Genomic DNA, 18,534 nt, shown 5'->3' with positions numbered 1-18,534 from the left:
GAGAGACTGGGATAGGTGAAGGAGACAGTCAGCTTATTGGGAGAGGTCAAGGAGAGACTGGGACAGGTGAAAGAGACAGTCAGCTGACTGGGACAGGTGAAAGAGAGACTGGGACAGGTGAAGGAGAGACAGGGACTGGGACTGGGACAGGTGAAAGAGAGACTGGGACAGGTGAAGGAGAAGGTCAGCTGACTGGGACAGGTGAAGGAGAGACTGGAACAGGTGAAGGTGAGTCAGCTGACTGGGACAGGTGGAAAGTCTGAGGACCTCGGGAAGCGAGAACCAGGAAAAAAGATGTTCTGACATCGCATCTTTACAGCAGCGGTGGCATGAATTAGGGGGCGTGTCCAGGAAGTGGAGCCAGCCCTTTATCCTAAACTGTGATTGGCTCTCTGTCCGTTCTGAGGCGGGACCTAATGTAAGAAACTGTAACATTAGTGATTAAAGCAGATGTGAGAAGCGGAGACAGGAAATGTAAATTAATGCTGTTCTGACGTGTGTGTGTGTGTGTGTGTGTGTGTGTGTGTGTGTGTGTGTGTGTGTGTGTGTGTGTGTGCTGTTTTTGTTTTACCTGTTTTATTTTGAAATCACTTGTACATTCATCATCTTCTTTACTTTGTTTGGTAAAATAAAAAATAACGAGTCCAAAGAGCGATAAAGCAGCGAGATTCACCTCCATCAGTCTGGAGACAAAACTTTGGACTGACGGACTTTCTGAGTTTCTAATTGTGTTGTTGAGCTGTTTGTCTCATCAATTACAAGTAAAACCAGATCCTCCTGTCATGTTGACCATGATAGTCCAGTGGTCAGGACTGTTGCTATTTACCCAGGTGGTTTGGGTTCAAGTCCAGGTTTGGGAGAAGAAGGTGTAGTTGCTCCTTCTTATTTTATTCCAAGGGAAGAAGAAAGGATTTCAATCCACAACTTCTCTGTTACCGAACCTGCTTCTGAGCCAGCAGAGACCAGGACTTTCTGAGCTACATCAGAGAAGAAAGACGATCAGACTGAAGGAAGAAGCTGCAGAAATGAACCTTCAACCAACCAACCAAGAAATTAACCTCTGAAGTTAATCACTACAGACGGACTTCCTGGACTTTTCATACATGTGAATACGATCACACCTGTCATGCCTGTGTTGATGTGGATTAGTGGTTAAGGATCCTGGCTTTCACCTGAGTGAGCTGGGTTCAAGTCCTGCTGCAGGAAAATATGGTGTTGTTTTATGTTCATAATTCTCATATGCCATTTTTTTGGAAAAAAGAAAACCCATCTTTAAACAGAAATGGTGGCCTGAGATTCAACTTGCCAAACATTTACCACAGTGTATTAACACCATGGTAAAGCCAATCATATGCTAATCAGGTACTTAACAGTGATGAGGGAGGTGCAGCCAGAAAACAATAGGCCTGATTACTGGACCATCATGGAAACAAAGAAGGTCAGTTTCAGGTGAAACTAGGCAGGGTAAACAGCAGACACTCAGGAAGACTCTTCCCTGAGGGCGGGGCTTAAGCAACACAGAGTAGCGTAGAAAAGGTTTCAGTCATAGTCATCTGGACGCTGTTTTCAGAATCAAGACGTTTCGGCTCCCACCCGAAAGTCATTCTCAATTGTGAAAAAATGGAACGGGAACTCAGAAATTTAAGCCACTCTGTGTTACATAAGCCCCGCCCTCAGGAAGGAGTCTACCTGAGTATCTGTTGATTAGCTAGTTTCACCTGAAACTGACCTAATTGTTTCCATGATGGCCCAGTAATCAGTAATCAGGCCTATTGTTTTCTGGCTGCACCTCCCTCATCACTGTTAAGTACCTGATTAGCGTGACCAAGGTGCTAATACGCTGTGGTAGACTTTGGGCAGATTGAATCTCAGACCACCATTTGTGTTCAAAGAGGGGTTTTCTTTTTTCACAAAAATGGCTTCCTTGACACCCCGTTCAAACCAACTCTTCTCTCTACTTAGAATCTTCACCTCGCTGTCTTCAAATGTGCGGTTTGTAGCTTTTAGATGCAAACGCACGGCGCTCTGTAATCCCGAGTTAGTGTGTCGTCTGTGCTGATAAAGTCTTTTGTGAAGTGGCCGTTTAGTCTCACCTATGTACCGTTCTTTGCAGTTTTCCTCACTGCATTGAATGGAGTAAACTACATTGCTCTGTTTTTGTGTGGGCATCTTGTCCTTAGGGTGAACGAGTTTCTGTCTTAAAAGTGTTGCCTGGTTTAAAGAAAACAGGAACATCGTGCTGTCTAAAGATCCTTTGTAGTTTTTCAGACAGTCCAGATACATAAGGAATGGAGACACCGTTCCTTCTTGGTTCAGTTACACTTTTGTCCTGTTCTTTGGCTCTTTTAACTTTGTTGATAGCCCAAGTAGGATAACCACAGGCTGAGAGTGCACTCTGGACATGCCTTTCCTCTTTCTTCTTACCCTCTGAGCCGGTGGGCACTTCTTGGGCTCTATGTTGTAATGTCCGGATTACACCCAGCTTGTGCTGTAATGGATGGTGTGAGTCAAAGAGCAAGTATTGATCCGTATGTGTTGGTGTCCTGTACACTTCTATCTGGAGCTTTCCGTCCTCTCCACTGTTGATTGTAGAACAATCAAGAAAGGCCAAGCGGTTCTCTTTGGCATCCTCTCGTGTGAACTTGATGTTGGGGTCCACAGTATTGATATGCTCTGAGAAATGCTTCCAAGTCTTGTTTCTTGATTTTCACAAAGGTGTCATCCACGTAGCGGTACCAATGACTTGGTGGTGTGCCCGGGAATGAGGATAATGCCTTCTTCTCAAACTGTTCCATGTACAGGTTGGCCACGATGGGAGAGACCGGAGAGCCCATAGCACAGCCGTGAATCTGTCTGTAGAAGTGTCCCCGGAATTGGAAGTAGGTTGTGTTAAGACAGATGTCTAATAGTTTGCATATGTGTTCAGGTGTAAGCTTGGTCCTTTGCTGCAAGGTGGAGTCCTCCTGCAGTCTTCTCCTCACCGCTGTCACTGCTTCTGAGGTCGGGATGCAGGTGAACAAGGACACAACATCATAAGAAACCTTTACGTCATCTGGGTCCAACTGGAGATGTTTCATTTTGTCCACAAATTTCTGTGTGTTTTCCACATGATGTACTGTGTTCCCCACCAGCGGAGCCAAGATTGTAGTCAAATGTTTGGCTACGTTAACACAGAGTAGCTTAAATTTCTGAGTTCTCAGACCATTTTCACATTTGAGAATGACTTCCGGATGGGAGCCGAAACGTCTTGATTCTGAGAACATTGTCCAGATGACTACGACTGAAACCTTTTCTACGATGGAACACTCCTGGACGAATGAGGGACTACACCGTCTTAATTTTCATATGATTTATCATTTAAACGTCAGGAGACACAAAGTTATTCAGCAATGATTTCTTTTCCCACAGCTGAACCACCAAATCTAGAGATAATTTTGTCAATACAAAGAAAGTTCTGGTCTCTGCTGGTTCAAAAGCAGGTTCAGAAACAGAGAAGTTGTGGATTCAAATCCTTTCTTCTTCACTTGGAATAAAATAAGAAGGAGCAGCTACACCTTCTTCTCCCAAACCTGGACTTTAACCCAGACCACCTGAGTGGAAAGCAACAGTCCTGACCACTATGCCATCAGGATCCACAAGAAAAGAGGATCTCCAGACTGATGGAGGTGACTCTCCTGCAGGTTCCTCCGTCCGTCTGATCGTCTTTGTCTCTCCGGTTGTTGGGGTTCGTCAGTACTGAAGATGGTCCAGCGAGAAGAGTCTCCGACCAGCGACGTGGAGCCGTGGGATCGAACCCCGACTCAGACCACCTGAGGTACGTGATAAAGGTGTGTGTGTGTGTGTGTGTGTGTGTTCAAAAAAGCCAAAAACAACTTCAAACAAAACTCTAAAATCAACCAAAACGTTAAAACCGAGTTCAAATGCGTTGCGTACATTTCCCGTCACGAATTTCCGCCGTCGTCCGACTGCAGCACAGCCGACCTTCAAGGGAATAAACAACAGGTGAGTCCAGGTGTGTCGAGCTAGCTGGCTTGATGAAAGCCAGCTAGCGAGATGAGGTTTTGTGTCTCGCTGCTTTATCGCTCTTTGGACTCGTTATTTTTTATTTTACCAAACAAAGTAGTAGGGGGAGAGTCAGCTGACTGGGACAGGTGAAAGATAGTCAGCTGACTGGGACAGGTGAAGGAGGGACAGGTGAGGAGTGTCAGCTGACTGGGACAGGTGAAGGAGGGACAGGTGAAGGAGACAGTCAGCTGACTGGGACAGGTGAAGGAGAGACTGGGACAGGTGAAGGAGAGGTCAGCTGACTGGGACAGGTGAAGGAGAGACTGGGACAGGTGAAGGAGACAGTCAGCTGACTGGGACAGGTGAAGGAACAGGTGAGGAGTCAGCTGACTGGGACTGGGACAGGTGAAGGAGAGAGCTGACTGGGACAGGTGAAAGAGAGACTGACAGGTGAAGGAGACTGGGACAGGTGAAGGAGAGACTGGAACAGGTGAAGGAGAAGGTCAGCTGACTGGACAGACAGATGAAGAAGAGTCAGCTTACTGGACAGGGAAGGTCACAGGAGAGAAAGAGACTGGGACACAGGTGAAGGAGAGACTCAGGTGAAGGTGGGGACAGGTGAAAGGACAGTCAGCTGACTGGGACAGGTGAAGGAGAGACTGGGACAGGTGAAGGAGAGAGTCAGCTGCTTACAAGTGGGAGAGGTCACAGGAGAGACTGGGACAGGTGAAGGAGAGTCAGCTGACTGGGACAGGTGAAGGAGAGAGACTGGGATAGGTGAAGGAGACAGTCAGCTTATTGGGAGAGGTCAAGGAGAGACTGGGACAGGTGAAAGAGACAGTCAGCTGACTGGGACAGGTGAAGGAGAGTCAGCTGACTGGGACAGGTGAAAGAGAGACTGGGATAGGTGAAGGAGACAGTCAGCTTATTGGGAGAGGTCAAGGAGAGACTGGGACAGGTGAAAGAGACAGTCAGCTGACTGGGACAGGTGAAGGAGAGTCAGCTGACTGGGACAGGTGAAAGAGAGACTGGGACAGGTGAAGGAGAAGGTCAGCTGACTGGGACAGGTGAAGGAGAGACTGGAACAGGTGAAGGTGAGTCAGCTGACTGGGACAGGTGGAAAGTCTGAGGACCTCGGGAAGCGAGAACCAGGAAAAAAGATGTTCTGACATCGCATCTTTACAGCAGCGGTGGCATGAATTAGGGGGCGTGTCCAGGAAGTGGAGCCAGCCCTTTATCCTAAACTGTGATTGGCTCTCTGTCCGTTCTGAGGCGGGACCTAATGTAAGAAACTGTAACATTAGTGATTAAAGCAGATGTGAGAAGCGGAGACAGGAAATGTAAATTAATGCTGTTCTGACGTGTGTGTGTGTGTGTGTGTGTGTGTGTGTGTGTGTGTGTATTTTGTGTGTGTGTGTGCTGTTTTTGTTTTACCTGTTTTATTTTGAAATCACTTGTACATTCATCATCTTCTTTACTTTGTTTGGTAAAATAAAAAATAACGAGTCCAAAGAGCGATAAAGCAGCGAGATTCACCTCCATCAGTCTGGAGACAAAACTTTGGACTGACGGACTTTCTGAGTTTCTAATTGTGTTGTTGAGCTGTTTGTCTCATCATTTACAAGTAAAACCAGATCCTCCTGTCATGTTGACCATGATAGTCCAGTGGTCAGGACTGTTGCTATTTACCCAGGTGGTTTGGGTTCAAGTCCAGGTTTGGGAGAAGAAGGTGTAGTTGCTCCTTCTTATTTTATTCCAAGGGAAGAAGAAAGGATTTCAATCCACAACTTCTCTGTTACCGAACCTGCTTCTGAGCCAGCAGAGACCAGAACTCTCTGAGCTACATCAGAGAAGAAAGACGATCAGACTGAAGGAAGAAGCTGCAGAAATGAACCTTCAACCAACCAAGAAATTAACCTCTGAAGTTAATCACTACAGACGGACTTCCTGGACTTTTCATACATGTGAATACGATCACACCTGTCATGTCTGTGTTGATGTGGATTAGTGGTTAAGGTTCCTGGCTTTCACCTGAGTGAGCTGGGTTCAAGTCCTGCTGCAGGAAAATATGGTGTTGTTTATGTTCATAATTCTCATATGCCATTTTTTGTGAAAAAGAAAACCCATCTTTAAACAGAAATGGTGGCCTGAGATTCAACTTGCCAAACATTTACCACAGTGTATTAACACCATGGTAAAGCCAATCATATGCTAATCAGGTACTTAACAGTGATGAGGAGGTGCAGCCAGAAAACAATAGGCCTGATTACTGGGCCATCATGGAAACAAAGAAGGTCAGTTTCAGGTGAAACTAGGCAGGGTAAACAGCAGACACTCAGGAAGACTCTTCCCTGAGGGCAGGGCTTAAGCAACACAGAGTAGCGTAGAAAAGGTTTCAGTCGTAGTCGTCTGGACGCTGTTTTCAGAATCAAGACGTTTCGGCTCCCACCCGAAAGTCATTCTCAATTGTGAAAAAATGGGACGGGAACTCAGAAATTTAAGCTACTCTGTGTTACATAAGCCCCGCCCTCAGGAAGGAGTCTACCTGAGTATCTGTTGATTAGCTAGTTTCACCTGAAACTGACCTAATTGTTTCCATGATGGCCCAGTAATCAGTAATCAGGCCTATTGTTTTCTGGCTGCACCTCCCTCATCACTGTTAAGTACCTGATTAGCATGTGATTGGCATGACCACGGTGTTAATACGCTGTGGTAAACTTTGGGCAGATTGAATCTCAGACCACCATTTGTGTTCAAAGAGGGCTTTTCTTTTTTCACAAAAATGGCTTCCTTGACACCCCGTTCAAACCAACTCTTCTCTCTACTTAGAATCTTCACCTCGCTGTCTTCAAATGTGCGGTTTGTAGCTTTCAGATGCAAACGCACGGCGCTCTGTAATCCCGAGTTAGCGTGTCGTCTGTGCTGATAAAGTCTTTTGTGAAGTGGCCGTTTAGTCTCACCTATGTACCGTTCTTTGCAGTTCTCCTCACTGCATTGAATGGAGTAAACTACATTGCTCTGTTTCTGTGTGGGCATCTTGTCCTTAGGGTGAACGAGTTTCTGTCTTAAAGTGTTGCCTGGTTTAAAGAAAACAGGAACATCGTGCTGTCTAAAGATCCTTTGTAGTTTTTCAGACAGTCCAGACACATAAGGAATGGAGACACTGTTCCTTCTTGGTTCTGTTCCCCCTTTGTCCTGTTTTTTGGCTCTTTTAACTTTGTTGATAGCCCAAGTAGGATAACCACAGGCTGAGAGTGCACTCTGGACATGCCTTTCCTCTTTCTTCTTACCCTCTGAGCCGGTGGGCACTTCTTGGGCTCTGTGTTGTAATGTCCGGATTACACCCAGCTTGTGCTGTAATGGATGGTGTGAGTCAAAGAGCAAGTATTGATCCGTATGTGTTGGTTTCCTGTACACTTCTATCTGGAGCTTTCCGTCCTCTCCTCTGAGTGTAGAACAATCAAGAAAGGCCAGTCGGTTCTCTTTGGCATCCTCTCGTGTGAACTTGATGTTGGGGTCCACAGTATTGATATGCTCTGAGAACGCTTCCAAGTCTTGTTTCTTGATTTTCACAAAGGTGTCATCCACGTAGCGGTACCAATGACTTGGTGGTGTGCCCGGGAACGAGGATAATGCCTTCTTCTCAAACTGTTCCATGTACAGGTTGGCCACGATGGGAGAGACCGGAGAGCCCATAGCACAGCCGTGAATCTGTCTGTAGAAGTGTCCCCGGAATTGGAAGTAGGTTGTGTTGAGACAGATGTCTAATAGTTTGCATATGTGTTCAGGTGTAAGCTTGGTCCTTAGCTGCAAGGTGGAGTCCTCCTGCAGTCTTCTCCTCACCGCTGTCACTGCTTCTGAGGTCGGGATGCAGGTGAACAAGGACACAACATCATAAGAAACCTTTACATCATCTGGGTCCAACTGGAGATGTTTCATTTTGTCCACAAATCTCTGTGTGTTTTCCACATGATGTACTGTGTTCCCCACCAGCGGAGCCAAGATTGTAGTCAAATGTTAACACAGAGTAGCTTAAATTTCTGAGTTCTCAGACCATTTTCACATTTGAGAATGACTTCCGGATGGGAGCCGAAACGTCTTGATTCTGAGAACATTGCCCAGATGACTACGACTAAAACCTTTTCTACGATGGAACACTCCTGGACGAATGAGGGACTACACCATCTTAATTTTCATATGATTTATCATTTAAACGTCAGGAGACACAAAGTTATTCAGCAATGATTTCTTTTCCCACAGCTGAACCACCAAATCTAGAGATAATTTTGTCAATACAAAGAAAGTTCTGGTCTCTGCTGGTTCAGAAGCAGGTTCAGAAACAGAGAAGTTGTGGATTCAAATCCTTTCTTCTTCACTTGGAATAAAATAAGAAGGAGCAGCTACACCTTCTTCTCCCAAACCTGGACTTGAACCCAGACCACCTGAGTGGAAAGCAACAGTCCTGACCACTATACCATCAGGGTCCACAGGAAAGGAGGATCTGGTTTTACTTGTAAATGATGAGACAAACAGCTCAACAACACGATCTCAGACTGATGGAGGTGACTCTCCTGCAGGTTCCTCCCTCCGTCTGATCGTCTTTGTCTCTCCGGTTGTTGGGGCTCATCAGTACTGAAGATGGTCCAGCGAGGAGAGTCTCCGACCAGCGACGTGGAGCCGTGGGATCGAACCCCGACTCAGACCACCTGAGGTACGTGATAAAGGTGTGTGTGTGTGTGTGTGTGTGTGTGTTCAAAAAAGCCAAAAACAACTTCAAACAAAACTCTAAACTCAACCAAAACTTTAAAACCGAGTTCAATCACGTTGCGTACATTTCCCGTCGCGAATTTCCACCGTTGTCCGACTGCAGCACAGCTGACCTTCAAGGGAATAAACAACAGGTGAGTCCAGGTGTGTCGAGCTAGCTGGCTTGACGAAAGCCAGCTAGCGAGATGAGGTTTTGTGTCTCGCTGCTTTATCGCTGTTTGGACTTGTTATTTTTTATTTTACCAAACAAAGTAGTAGAGGGAGAGTCAGCTGACTGGGACAGGTGAAGGAGGGACAGGTGAAGGAGACAGTCAGCTGACTGGGACAGGTGAAGGAGAGACTGGGACAGGTGAAGGAGAGTCAGCTGACTGGGACAGGTGAAGGAGGGACAGGTGAAGGAGACAGTCAGCTGACTGGGACAGGTGAAAGAGAGACTGGGACAGGTGAAGGAGAAGGTCAGCTGACTGGGACAGGTGAAGGAGAGACTGGAACAGGTGAAGGAGACAGTCAGCTGACTGGGACAGGTGAAGGAGAGACTGGGACAGGTGAAGGAGAGTCAGCTGACTGGGACAGGTGAAGGAGGGACAGGTGAAGGAGACAGTCAGCTGACTGGGACAGGTGAAAGAGAGACTGGGACAGGTGAAGGAGAAGGTCAGCTGACTGGGACAGGTGAAGGAGAGACTGGAACAGGTGAAGGAGAAGGTCAGCTGACTAGGACAGGTGAAGAAGAGAGTCAGCTGACTAGGACAGGTGAAGGTGAGTCTGGGACAGGTGAAAGAGACAGTCGGCTGACTGGGACAGGTGAAGGAGAGACTAGGACAGGTGAAGGTGAGTCTGGGACAGGTGAAAGAGACAGTCAGCTGACTGGGACAGGTGAAGGAGGGACTGGGACAGGTGAAGGAGAGAGTCAGCTGACTGGGACAAGTGAAGGAGAGACTAGGACAGGTGAAGGTGAGTCTGGGACAGGTGAAGGAGAGAGTCAGCTGACTGGGACAAGTGAAGGAGAGACTAGGACAGGTGAAGGTGAGTCTGGGACAGGTTAAGGAGAGAGTCAGCTGACTGGGACAGGTGTAGGAGAGTCAGTTGACTGGGACAGGTGAAGGAGAGACTGGGACAGGTGAAAGAGACAGTCAGCTGACTGGGATAGGTGAAAGAGTCAGTCAGCGGACGGGGTCAGGTGAAGGAGAGACTGGGACAGGTGAAGGAGAGAGTCAGCTGACTGGGACAGGTGAAGGAGAGTCAGCTGACTAGGACAGGTGAAGGAGAGACTGGGACAGGTGAAGGAGAGAGTCAGCTGACTGGGACAGGTGAAGGAGACAGTCAGCTGACTGGGACAGGGGAAGGAGAGACTGGGACAGGTGAAGGAGACAGTCAGCTGACTAGGACAGGTAAAGGAGAGACTGGGACAGGTGAAGGAGACAGTCAGCTTACAGGGACAGGTGAAGGAGTGTCAGCTGACTGGGACAGGTGAAGGAGAGTCAGCTGACTGGGACAGGTGAAGGAGAGACTGGGACAGGTGAAGGAGAGTCAGCTTACAGGGACAGGTGAAGGAGTGTCAGCTGACTGGGACAGGTGAAGGAGAGTCAGCTGACTGGGACAGGTGAAGGAGACAGTCAGCTGACTGGGACAGGTGGGAAGGTGAAGAGACAGTCAGCTGACTAGGACAGGTGAAGGAGAGACTGGGACAGGTGAAGGAGAGTCAGCTTACAGGGACAGGTGAAGGAGAGTCAGCTGACTGGGACAGGTGAAGGAGACAGTCAGCTGACTGGGACAGGTGAAGGAGAGACTGGGACAGGTGAAGGAGACAGTCAGCTTACAGGGACAGGTGAAGGAGACAGTCAGCTGACTGGGACAGGTGACGGAGAGACTGGGACAGGTGAAGGAGACAGTCAGCTGACTAGGACAGGTGAAGGAGAGACTGGGACAGGTGAAGGAGACAGTCAGCTTACAGGGACAGGTGAAGGAGAGTCAGCTGACTGGGACAGGTGAAGGAGAGACTGGACAGGGTGAAGGAGACAGTCAGCTGACTGGGACAGGTGAAGGAGAGCTGACTGGGACAGGTGAAGGAGAGACTGGGACAGGTGAAGGAGACAGTCAGCTTACAGGGACAGGTGAAGGAGTGTCAGCCAACTGGGACAGGTGAAGGAGAGACTGGGACAGGTGAAGGAGTGTCAGCTGACTGGGACAGGTGAAGGAGAGTCAGCTGACTGGGACAGGTGAAGGAGTGTCATCTTGGAATAAAATAAGAAGGAGCAGCTACACCTTCTTCTCCCAAACCTGGACTTGAACCCAGACCACCTGGGTAGAAAGCAGCAGTCCTGACCACTATACCATCAGGGTCCACAGGAAAGGAGGATCTGGTTTTACTTGTAAATGATGAGACAAACAGCTCAACAACACGATTAGGAACTCAAAAGCCAGAAAGTCCGTCAGTCCAAAGTTTTCTCTCCAGACTGATGGAGGTGAATCTCCTGCAGGTTCCTCCCTCCGTCTGATCGTCTTTGTCTCTCCGGTTGTTGGGGCTCATCAGTACTGAAGATCGTCCAGTGGGGAGAGTCTCTGACCAGTAAAACTGAGCCATGGGATCGAACCCCGACTCAGACCACCTGAGGTACGTGACAAACGTGTGTGTGGCTTGATGAAAGCCAGCTAGCGAGACAAGGTTTTGTGTCTCGCTGCTTTATCTCTCTTTGGACTCGTTATTTAGCAGAATATGGCGATAATATTTATAAATATGTTTTCATCAGTGTTTAATCACCTGAAAATAAGAACCGTTGTGTTTTCGTTACCTTAGAATCAGCCCTTTATATCTTCAGAGGGAGCGGGTCCCCTTCTACGGAGGCCGCCTTGTTGCACCGCCATGTTCCTACAGTAGTCCAGAACGGACAAACCAAACATCGGCCAAACGGTGGCGGACGGCCGCCCCCCCTGAGTCTGGTTCTGCTCGAGGTTTCTGCCTCTTAAAGGAAGTTTTTCCTTGCCGCTGTGGCCAAGTGCTCGCTCATGGTGGGATTTGTTGGGTCTCTGTAAATAATATTATAAAGAGTTCGGCCTTGACCTGCTCTGTAGGGAAAGTGCAACGAGATAACTTCTGTTATGAACTGACGCTGTATAAATAAAGTTGAATTTAACGGAACAGGTAGGACCTTCTCGGGTTTCACGGCCACCGTAGTTTCTCCGACACGATTCATTATATTATTTAAAAAAGAACTGATTTTATTTCTTAATTTCAATGAACTTTCTGTGTGTGAACCAAACTGTAAACTTGTTTTAAAAATAATTATTATTATTATTATCAAAACCCAGGTGTGTTTATTCTTTAACAGGAGTTTTTCTGCCTGAGAACATTGTGTATTATTTATTTATCATCATAGTTTTAATGATTGTGAAGCAGAATAACAATAATGTAAACACATTGTACATTTCCATTGATGATTTACTGTTAATCAGTTGTTTTAAATTCACATATGTACAGATGTTACTTATGATGTTAAGTACATTTAATAAACATCAGTGTTCAGATGACAAACATCGTAATATCAGAGTTAAATGTCGTGTTTTTCTGCTTCTGATGCCTCAAAGTTTTAACAGTCTGAATGACTCGGACTTCAACACAAAGACAATAATGAATTTATTAACGCAGATTAATTTTCTTTAATTTCATCAGACAGACAGAAATAATCTGGAATATCATTCGCTTCACTCCGAGGCAGCAGGTGGCGCTAACGACCGCCATCTCCTGGTTTCCGGCCGCTGTTAAAAAAAAAAAGAAGAAGAACGAGGAGGAAAAGAAGAAGAAGAGGAGGAGGAGGAGGAGGAGGAGGAAGGAGGGTGAGGACTTCTTCAGGTCTTTGAGCTGATTTCTGTCTCAGTCTGTTTGTTAGTAGCTGCTCGGTTCAGCTTCGGTTCTGTTTAATATCACATGAAGTAAGCTAGCTACACGTTAGCTCCTAGCATGCTAACAGCGACGATGCTGCGGTTAGCTTCTCTCCCGCTAGCTGTTAGCATCTAGTCTGAAGGTAAATACGCTTCCATTATCGGACACGCCCTCCTCCGACGGCCTCCTGTCCGCTGTCTGACCTCCACAAACTGTCTGTCCACGGTTATCAATATGTCTACACATTCTCCTGTTAGTGTCAGCCAGTCTGAACACGCACAGAAACACAGAACCACGATCCTGGTGTCGCTGCATGGACCGGCTCTAGTCCGATAGCTGAGTGGTGCGGAGAACAGCTGGCGCCAGACTCCATTCTGAAAACAGCTTATTGAGTGTTTCTTCGCTTACCGTTACATCAGGGGCGGCTGTGGCTCAGTGGTGGAGCGGGTCGGTCCTGAACCCAAGACCCTGAACCCCAAATTGGTCCCGAGGGCTGCGCCTTCGGTGTGTGAGTGTGTGAATGATTTACTTTCTTTGAACTGACGGCACCATCAGTGTGTGAATGTGATTAGTAGTTGAAGCGCTTTGAGTGGTCGCAGAAGACTAGAAAGGTGCAATAAGTACAGTCCATTTACATCCGAACATGACTGAACACTTTATTGTAATATTAAGTTTCCTTTTATTAATTCGGCATAACAATAACAATCTGTGCTCATCCCACCGCGGTGTGTTGAGCACGAGGAGGTTGCGGGAATCTAACATGAGATTCAGCACTTAAAGTTAAAAGTTCGTCCCAATAAGGACTGTTTATGAATTTGGTTCATGCCGAATTGAAAAGTAAACAACTAAATGTTTATGAAACACTTTGGATGTGTTTCTACGACGTTAATCTATGTGCCGCATAGTGGAGAACCTTTAAACTGCCATTATTTGTATGGAGTCTGGAGTGGCGCTTCTCCACCCAGTCTCCTCATTAATTCTGTGTAGCATGTAATGTTACGGTCTGATTGTGTTGTTGTATTGATCGTGATGTGGTCCAGACTGGTTCATACCTTGTTTTCAGTCTAAACCACCTTTATCAGGTTTACCTGAAGTTACCTGTGTGGCACAGTGCAGCTTCAGCTGCGACCACTGGAGGCGTTAAAGACGCTGAAGTTAAACTGTCCGATTAGGAAAAATAAGATAAACGTCTCTCCTGAAGTCATCACACCTGCCTGCAGCACGTTGATTTTTACCTGTGTATTTCATCATCAGGTCCTCTGTTACCGTGGAGACTGCTGTTACCACTGAGGACCACACTAAGGTTGCCATGGCGAATAAGACAGAGCTCCACGCCTCAGACCAAACCTCCTCTCCTGATGAAGACCTAACGAAGCCCGCCGGCCACCGTCCCCGCCGCCGAGCCGCCGCCACCTTAGGTAGGCGGGGTCAGAGAGGGAAGAGGCGGGGCCCAGCGGAGAAGAGGCGGGGCCCGGGTGAGAAGAGGCGTGGCCCGAAGGATAAGAGGCGGGGCCAGGAGGAAAAGAAGGAGGGCGTGACGGTGAAGAGAACGTGGAGCGACGGGAAGCGGCGGTGGGATAAGAAACATTACTGCGTGTTCTGTCGGCGGCCGCAGGTGAAGATCGCTCGTCACCTGCTGCGGAAACACGCTGATCAACAGGAAGTGGTGGCTGCCAGCACGCTGCCGACGGGCTCCAAACAACGCCACCTGCTGCTGGAGCACCTGCGCTGCAGGGGCAACTACATGCACAACATTGAGGTTTGATTACCTGACTACACACTACCTGTGTGTCTGTTAACCTTTCTGTTTACCTGCAGAGGAAACTACCTGCATAATATTGAAGTCTGCCCACCAGTGTACCTGACTACCTGTCTGTCCCTCAGGTGATCAGACAGGGCAGCGGTGAGATCGTCCCGTGGCGTCAGCCCTCAGAGGAAGTCGATGCCAGGAACTACCTTCCCTGCCCGCTCTGCCTCGGTTTCTTCCTCCGCGCTGATCTCTGGAAACATCAGGCCTCCTGTCGTAAGAAGCTGACCTCTGACCCCTCCAAAGACTCCGCCTCCACAGCAGAGACGACCTCTGACCCCGTGAAGGACACAACCTCTGACTCCACAGGTAAGTCGGCCTGTGATCCAGCAGACGACAGGACCTCCAAGTCCATAGAGGACACACCGTCTGATCCCTTAAAAGACACGGCCACAACAGACCAGACCGGCACCTCTGAGACCGGGACCAAACGGCCCATGACCTCTGACCCCAGTGTGGATCAGAACGTGAGCTCTGACCCCGGGGCGGACCGGCCCAGGAAGCGCAGCAGGGTCCAGGCTGCAGCGTCTCGCCTCCTTCCGATCTCCAGTGGAGCGTCTGAGAGCTGCAGCGAAGTCCTGCACCGCATGAACCAGGACCACGTCTCACACCAGGTCTGTACACTCGATGACCGGTCTCATCTGCCTGTCTGTCTCTCTACCTGTCTCTGTGTTAACCCCGCTCTTCCTCGCTCTGTCCAGGTCAAATCCGATTGGTTGATCTGTAAATATGGAAACAAGTTGATGGGGAACCAAGATGGCAGCCAGAGGAGGTACGACTACGTCAGTCAGAAGTTGAGGGAGCTCGGCAGGTTCCTCCTGGCTGCTAAATCTCTGGACTCTGGCGTTCAGACCCTCCAAGACCTTCTGGCTCCGGGGCGCCTCAGCCTGGCGCTGGCCGCTGCCAGAAAGGCCTCCGGATACCGCTGGAGCCGCCCTCCACTGGCGGTGAAGACGACGCTGAAGACGGTTTGTGAGATTGCCATCGGAGAGAGTCTGCAGGACGGAGACTGGGAGGCTGCAGCCAAGACCACCGACTTCTACCACCTGCTGGGGAGGGAGTGGGACAACCTGGGGCTGCTGAATCCTGATCCCGACACAGGTAACACCTGAGTCGACTGGGGATGGGCGCCGTTAGGATTGTATCGATACGACTACTCTCATCAATACTCTTAACGGTTCTTTTTCATTAGTAAATAATTGCTCTTTAAAAAATATATTTAAAAAGAATAAATTGAGAACTGAATATTTTAAATGTTTCTAGAGCAGAAACAAGTCGCTATAAACTCAACAATATCTCTGGAAACTAAACTAAAATCATTTTCCTGACATCAAAACACTGAGTGAAGTTTAGAAAGAATGAAGACATCAGTCCGTCCTCCTGTCCGGGGGTTAGGTGGGTTAGGGGGTTGGGGTTAGGTGGGTTAGGGTTAGGTGGGTTAGGGGTTTAGGTTTAGGGGTTTAGGGTTAGGTGGGTTAGGGTTAGGTGGGTTAGGGTTAGGTGGGTTAGGGGTTTAGGGTTAGGGGTTGGGGTTAGGTGGGTTAGGGTTTTAGGGTTAGGGGGTTTGGGGTTAGGTTTCTGGTCGTGCAGCTTCTGTGTCTACCAACTTGCAGAATTTCTGGCTACATTTAGCGACTTTTCAGACCCTCGTGATGTTTTAAAAACATTTTACTTCAAATGTACAATGTCCCTGTAGAGAGTCTGTGATTATCTGGCTAAAGATTTCTTTATCTCTCCTCGCCGCAACCGACAACCCCGATGCTTTATGCAAGTTAATGAGAAGCAAATGCCCTTAGAGTGACAATAACATCGCTTATCGCAGTTATTGCTGAGACAATATATCGTCCAACTACAGCAGTTATCGTGGCAGGCCTAAATACTGCGGTCTTTAATAATTTATTTAACACCGGGTTTCGGTACCCGTCCCTAGACTCAACCCTGGGGACTGTCTGGTTAAAAGTTGCTTAGCTGAACTTTGTCCCGAGAGAAAGAGGAAGGACCAGAGTTTGACCATTTCTGTGACTCTGGTCTCTGACGGACCTCAGCGGTTAGAAGAACCTCATCACTGATACGCTGAACATGATGAATCCACCAAACCGCTTTGTTTGTTTTTCTAGCCGCTCCAGTAGGAGGAGCTAAGCTGAAGAAACGATCGGTCCCATCGAGAAGTGAGAGGGAGGGTAACAAGCCAGGTGGAGAGCAGTCTGACCCAAGACCAGAGGGTGAGTCCAGATCCTGACCTCTGATCTCCAAGCCCCCAACACTAGATGCTGCTGTTTGACCTCGCTGTCTGTCTCTCTACCTGTCTGTAGTCTCGTCACAGAGCAGTAACCGACCGGTGACCTCCACGGTTTCACCAGAGTCCAGACTGCAGACTTCTCTCACAGGTGGGTCCTCGTAGATTCAGCTGATCTATCTAATATTTCAGAGACCCTCATTGTATCACCTGTCTGTCTGTCTTTCAGTCCCTGTGGCTCCAAGGAAGGTCAGACGTCGCCCGTGGTCGTCTGCAGAGAAGGAGGCGGTCTGGAGACAGTTGGGAGTCCACGTGCTGGTCCAGTCAGTTCCGGGGAAGGAGGTCTGTCAGCGCTGTCTGGACCTGGAGCCTGTCCTCAGAGGGCGACACTGGAAAGACATCAAGAACCAGGTCCACAACCAGATCCAGAGTCAAAAGAAGCAGCAGTTCCATGCCCAGATGGACCTTCAGGAGAACCAGGAACAACAAGACCAAATCCAAAACCAGAAGAAGCAGCAGCATTACCAGGACCAAATGGACCAACAGGGCAAGGACAACATTCAGAATAAGAAGAAACAGCAGTACCACATCCAGTTAGACCACCAAGACCAGGACAACATGCAGAATCAAAAGAAACAGCAGTACCATACCCAGTTGGACCACCAAGAGCAGGATCACATTCAGAATCAGAAGAAACAGCAGTACCACACCCAGTTGGATCACCAGGACCACCTTCAAATTCACAAAAAGCAGCTGTGCCATGGTAGACTAGACCACCAGGACCATATTCAGATCCATAAGAAGCAGCTATACCAAATGGACGAGCAGAACCAGGGACTGCAGACCACCCTGGATCGGGACACTTCTATACTGACAGGTGCACCTTATGGACCTGATGGGCCACATCGAGCCCCTGGACAGTCATTGTTGGAGCGGGACCCCACCATCAGTCCATACCCACTTCCACATAGGACCCTGGGGCCTCACATGGACCAGCTGCTGTCCAGAACAGAGTGGACTGACGAGTCTCTGGCCCAGCACTACGCAATCAGCAGACAGCTGGACAGGAACCTGCTCCAGGATGTCCCCCCAGGAGGACCACCCCCCAATCCACACTCTGGACATGTTCACTTCTGATGGACAGGCCCACACGGGCCCTGAGCACTGATGACTGTGTTAGATACGGTTGCAGAAGGCCCCCTTAAGGCCATCTGTGCTCCGTCCCTGAACTTCCTATTCAAAATGAAATCGGCCTTTTCCACCACAGGAACTTAACAACCTGGAACTTCAGCGGTTCTTTTTATTTAACGTTGAAACGTCCCCACATGTAGCGTGAACATCTGTATTATCTCCATTTGTTGTCTGTCCCACAGCTGAGCTGCACTGTCCTCCGACAGAACGCGTATCTGAAACCTCCTGGTTTAGGGTTTAAATGGAGGGAGTCAAAGAAACAAATGTCCATTTTGTGTAAAAGTTTATATATTTACAGATTTGCCCTTTAATGGTACTGTGCTTCCACCAATCACCACTCAGTATTATTGTTGTTCCTGTGTGTATTCTTCTTTCTGTCCCTGTCGCCCCTGAACCAGGTCTGTTCAGGTTCGGTGGTTCGTACTTAGCGCCAGTAGATGGCAGACTTCTCTCTGGTTTGGTTACAACTCAAACTTCCATCCAGAGTCCCTTCTGCTTTCTACAGAAGTATAAAACCAGTTTTACAGTCCTGAGTCTACTTTCTTTCTTCCTGACAACATGCCCACCTTACACCACATTAGAGGTCTTCACAGGTCCGCTGGGTCCCTAGTAACCCAGACCCGACCCAGGACCCGAGTCGGGCCAGGTCCA

General features: G+C 48.3%; 1 protein-coding gene and 1 pseudogene across 1 annotated transcript; both read left to right on the top strand.

Annotated features, from left to right (window-relative positions):
- Positions 1-18,534, top strand: part of LOC122870279 — a 234,146-nt pseudogene that overhangs the window by 139,131 nt on the left and 76,481 nt on the right.
- LOC122870113 lies at positions 8,614-18,412 on the top strand. The gene is made up of 9 exons (XM_044183910.1): positions 8,614-8,716; positions 12,440-12,610; positions 13,389-13,394; positions 13,904-14,408; positions 14,534-15,070; positions 15,158-15,557; positions 16,574-16,678; positions 16,769-16,843; positions 16,922-18,412. Exons 4-9 carry the CDS (start codon positions 13,959-13,961, stop codon positions 17,827-17,829), a joined length of 2,475 nt encoding a protein of 824 aa, XP_044039845.1. The 5' UTR covers positions 8,614-8,716; positions 12,440-12,610; positions 13,389-13,394; positions 13,904-13,958; the 3' UTR covers positions 17,830-18,412.

This window comes from Siniperca chuatsi, linkage group LG22 (genome assembly GCF_020085105.1).
Source record: "Siniperca chuatsi isolate FFG_IHB_CAS linkage group LG22, ASM2008510v1, whole genome shotgun sequence".
NCBI lineage: Eukaryota > Metazoa > Chordata > Actinopteri > Centrarchiformes > Sinipercidae > Siniperca > Siniperca chuatsi.
Note: the sequence above shows the minus strand (reverse complement) of the source record. Positions and strands in the feature narration are given on the sequence as shown.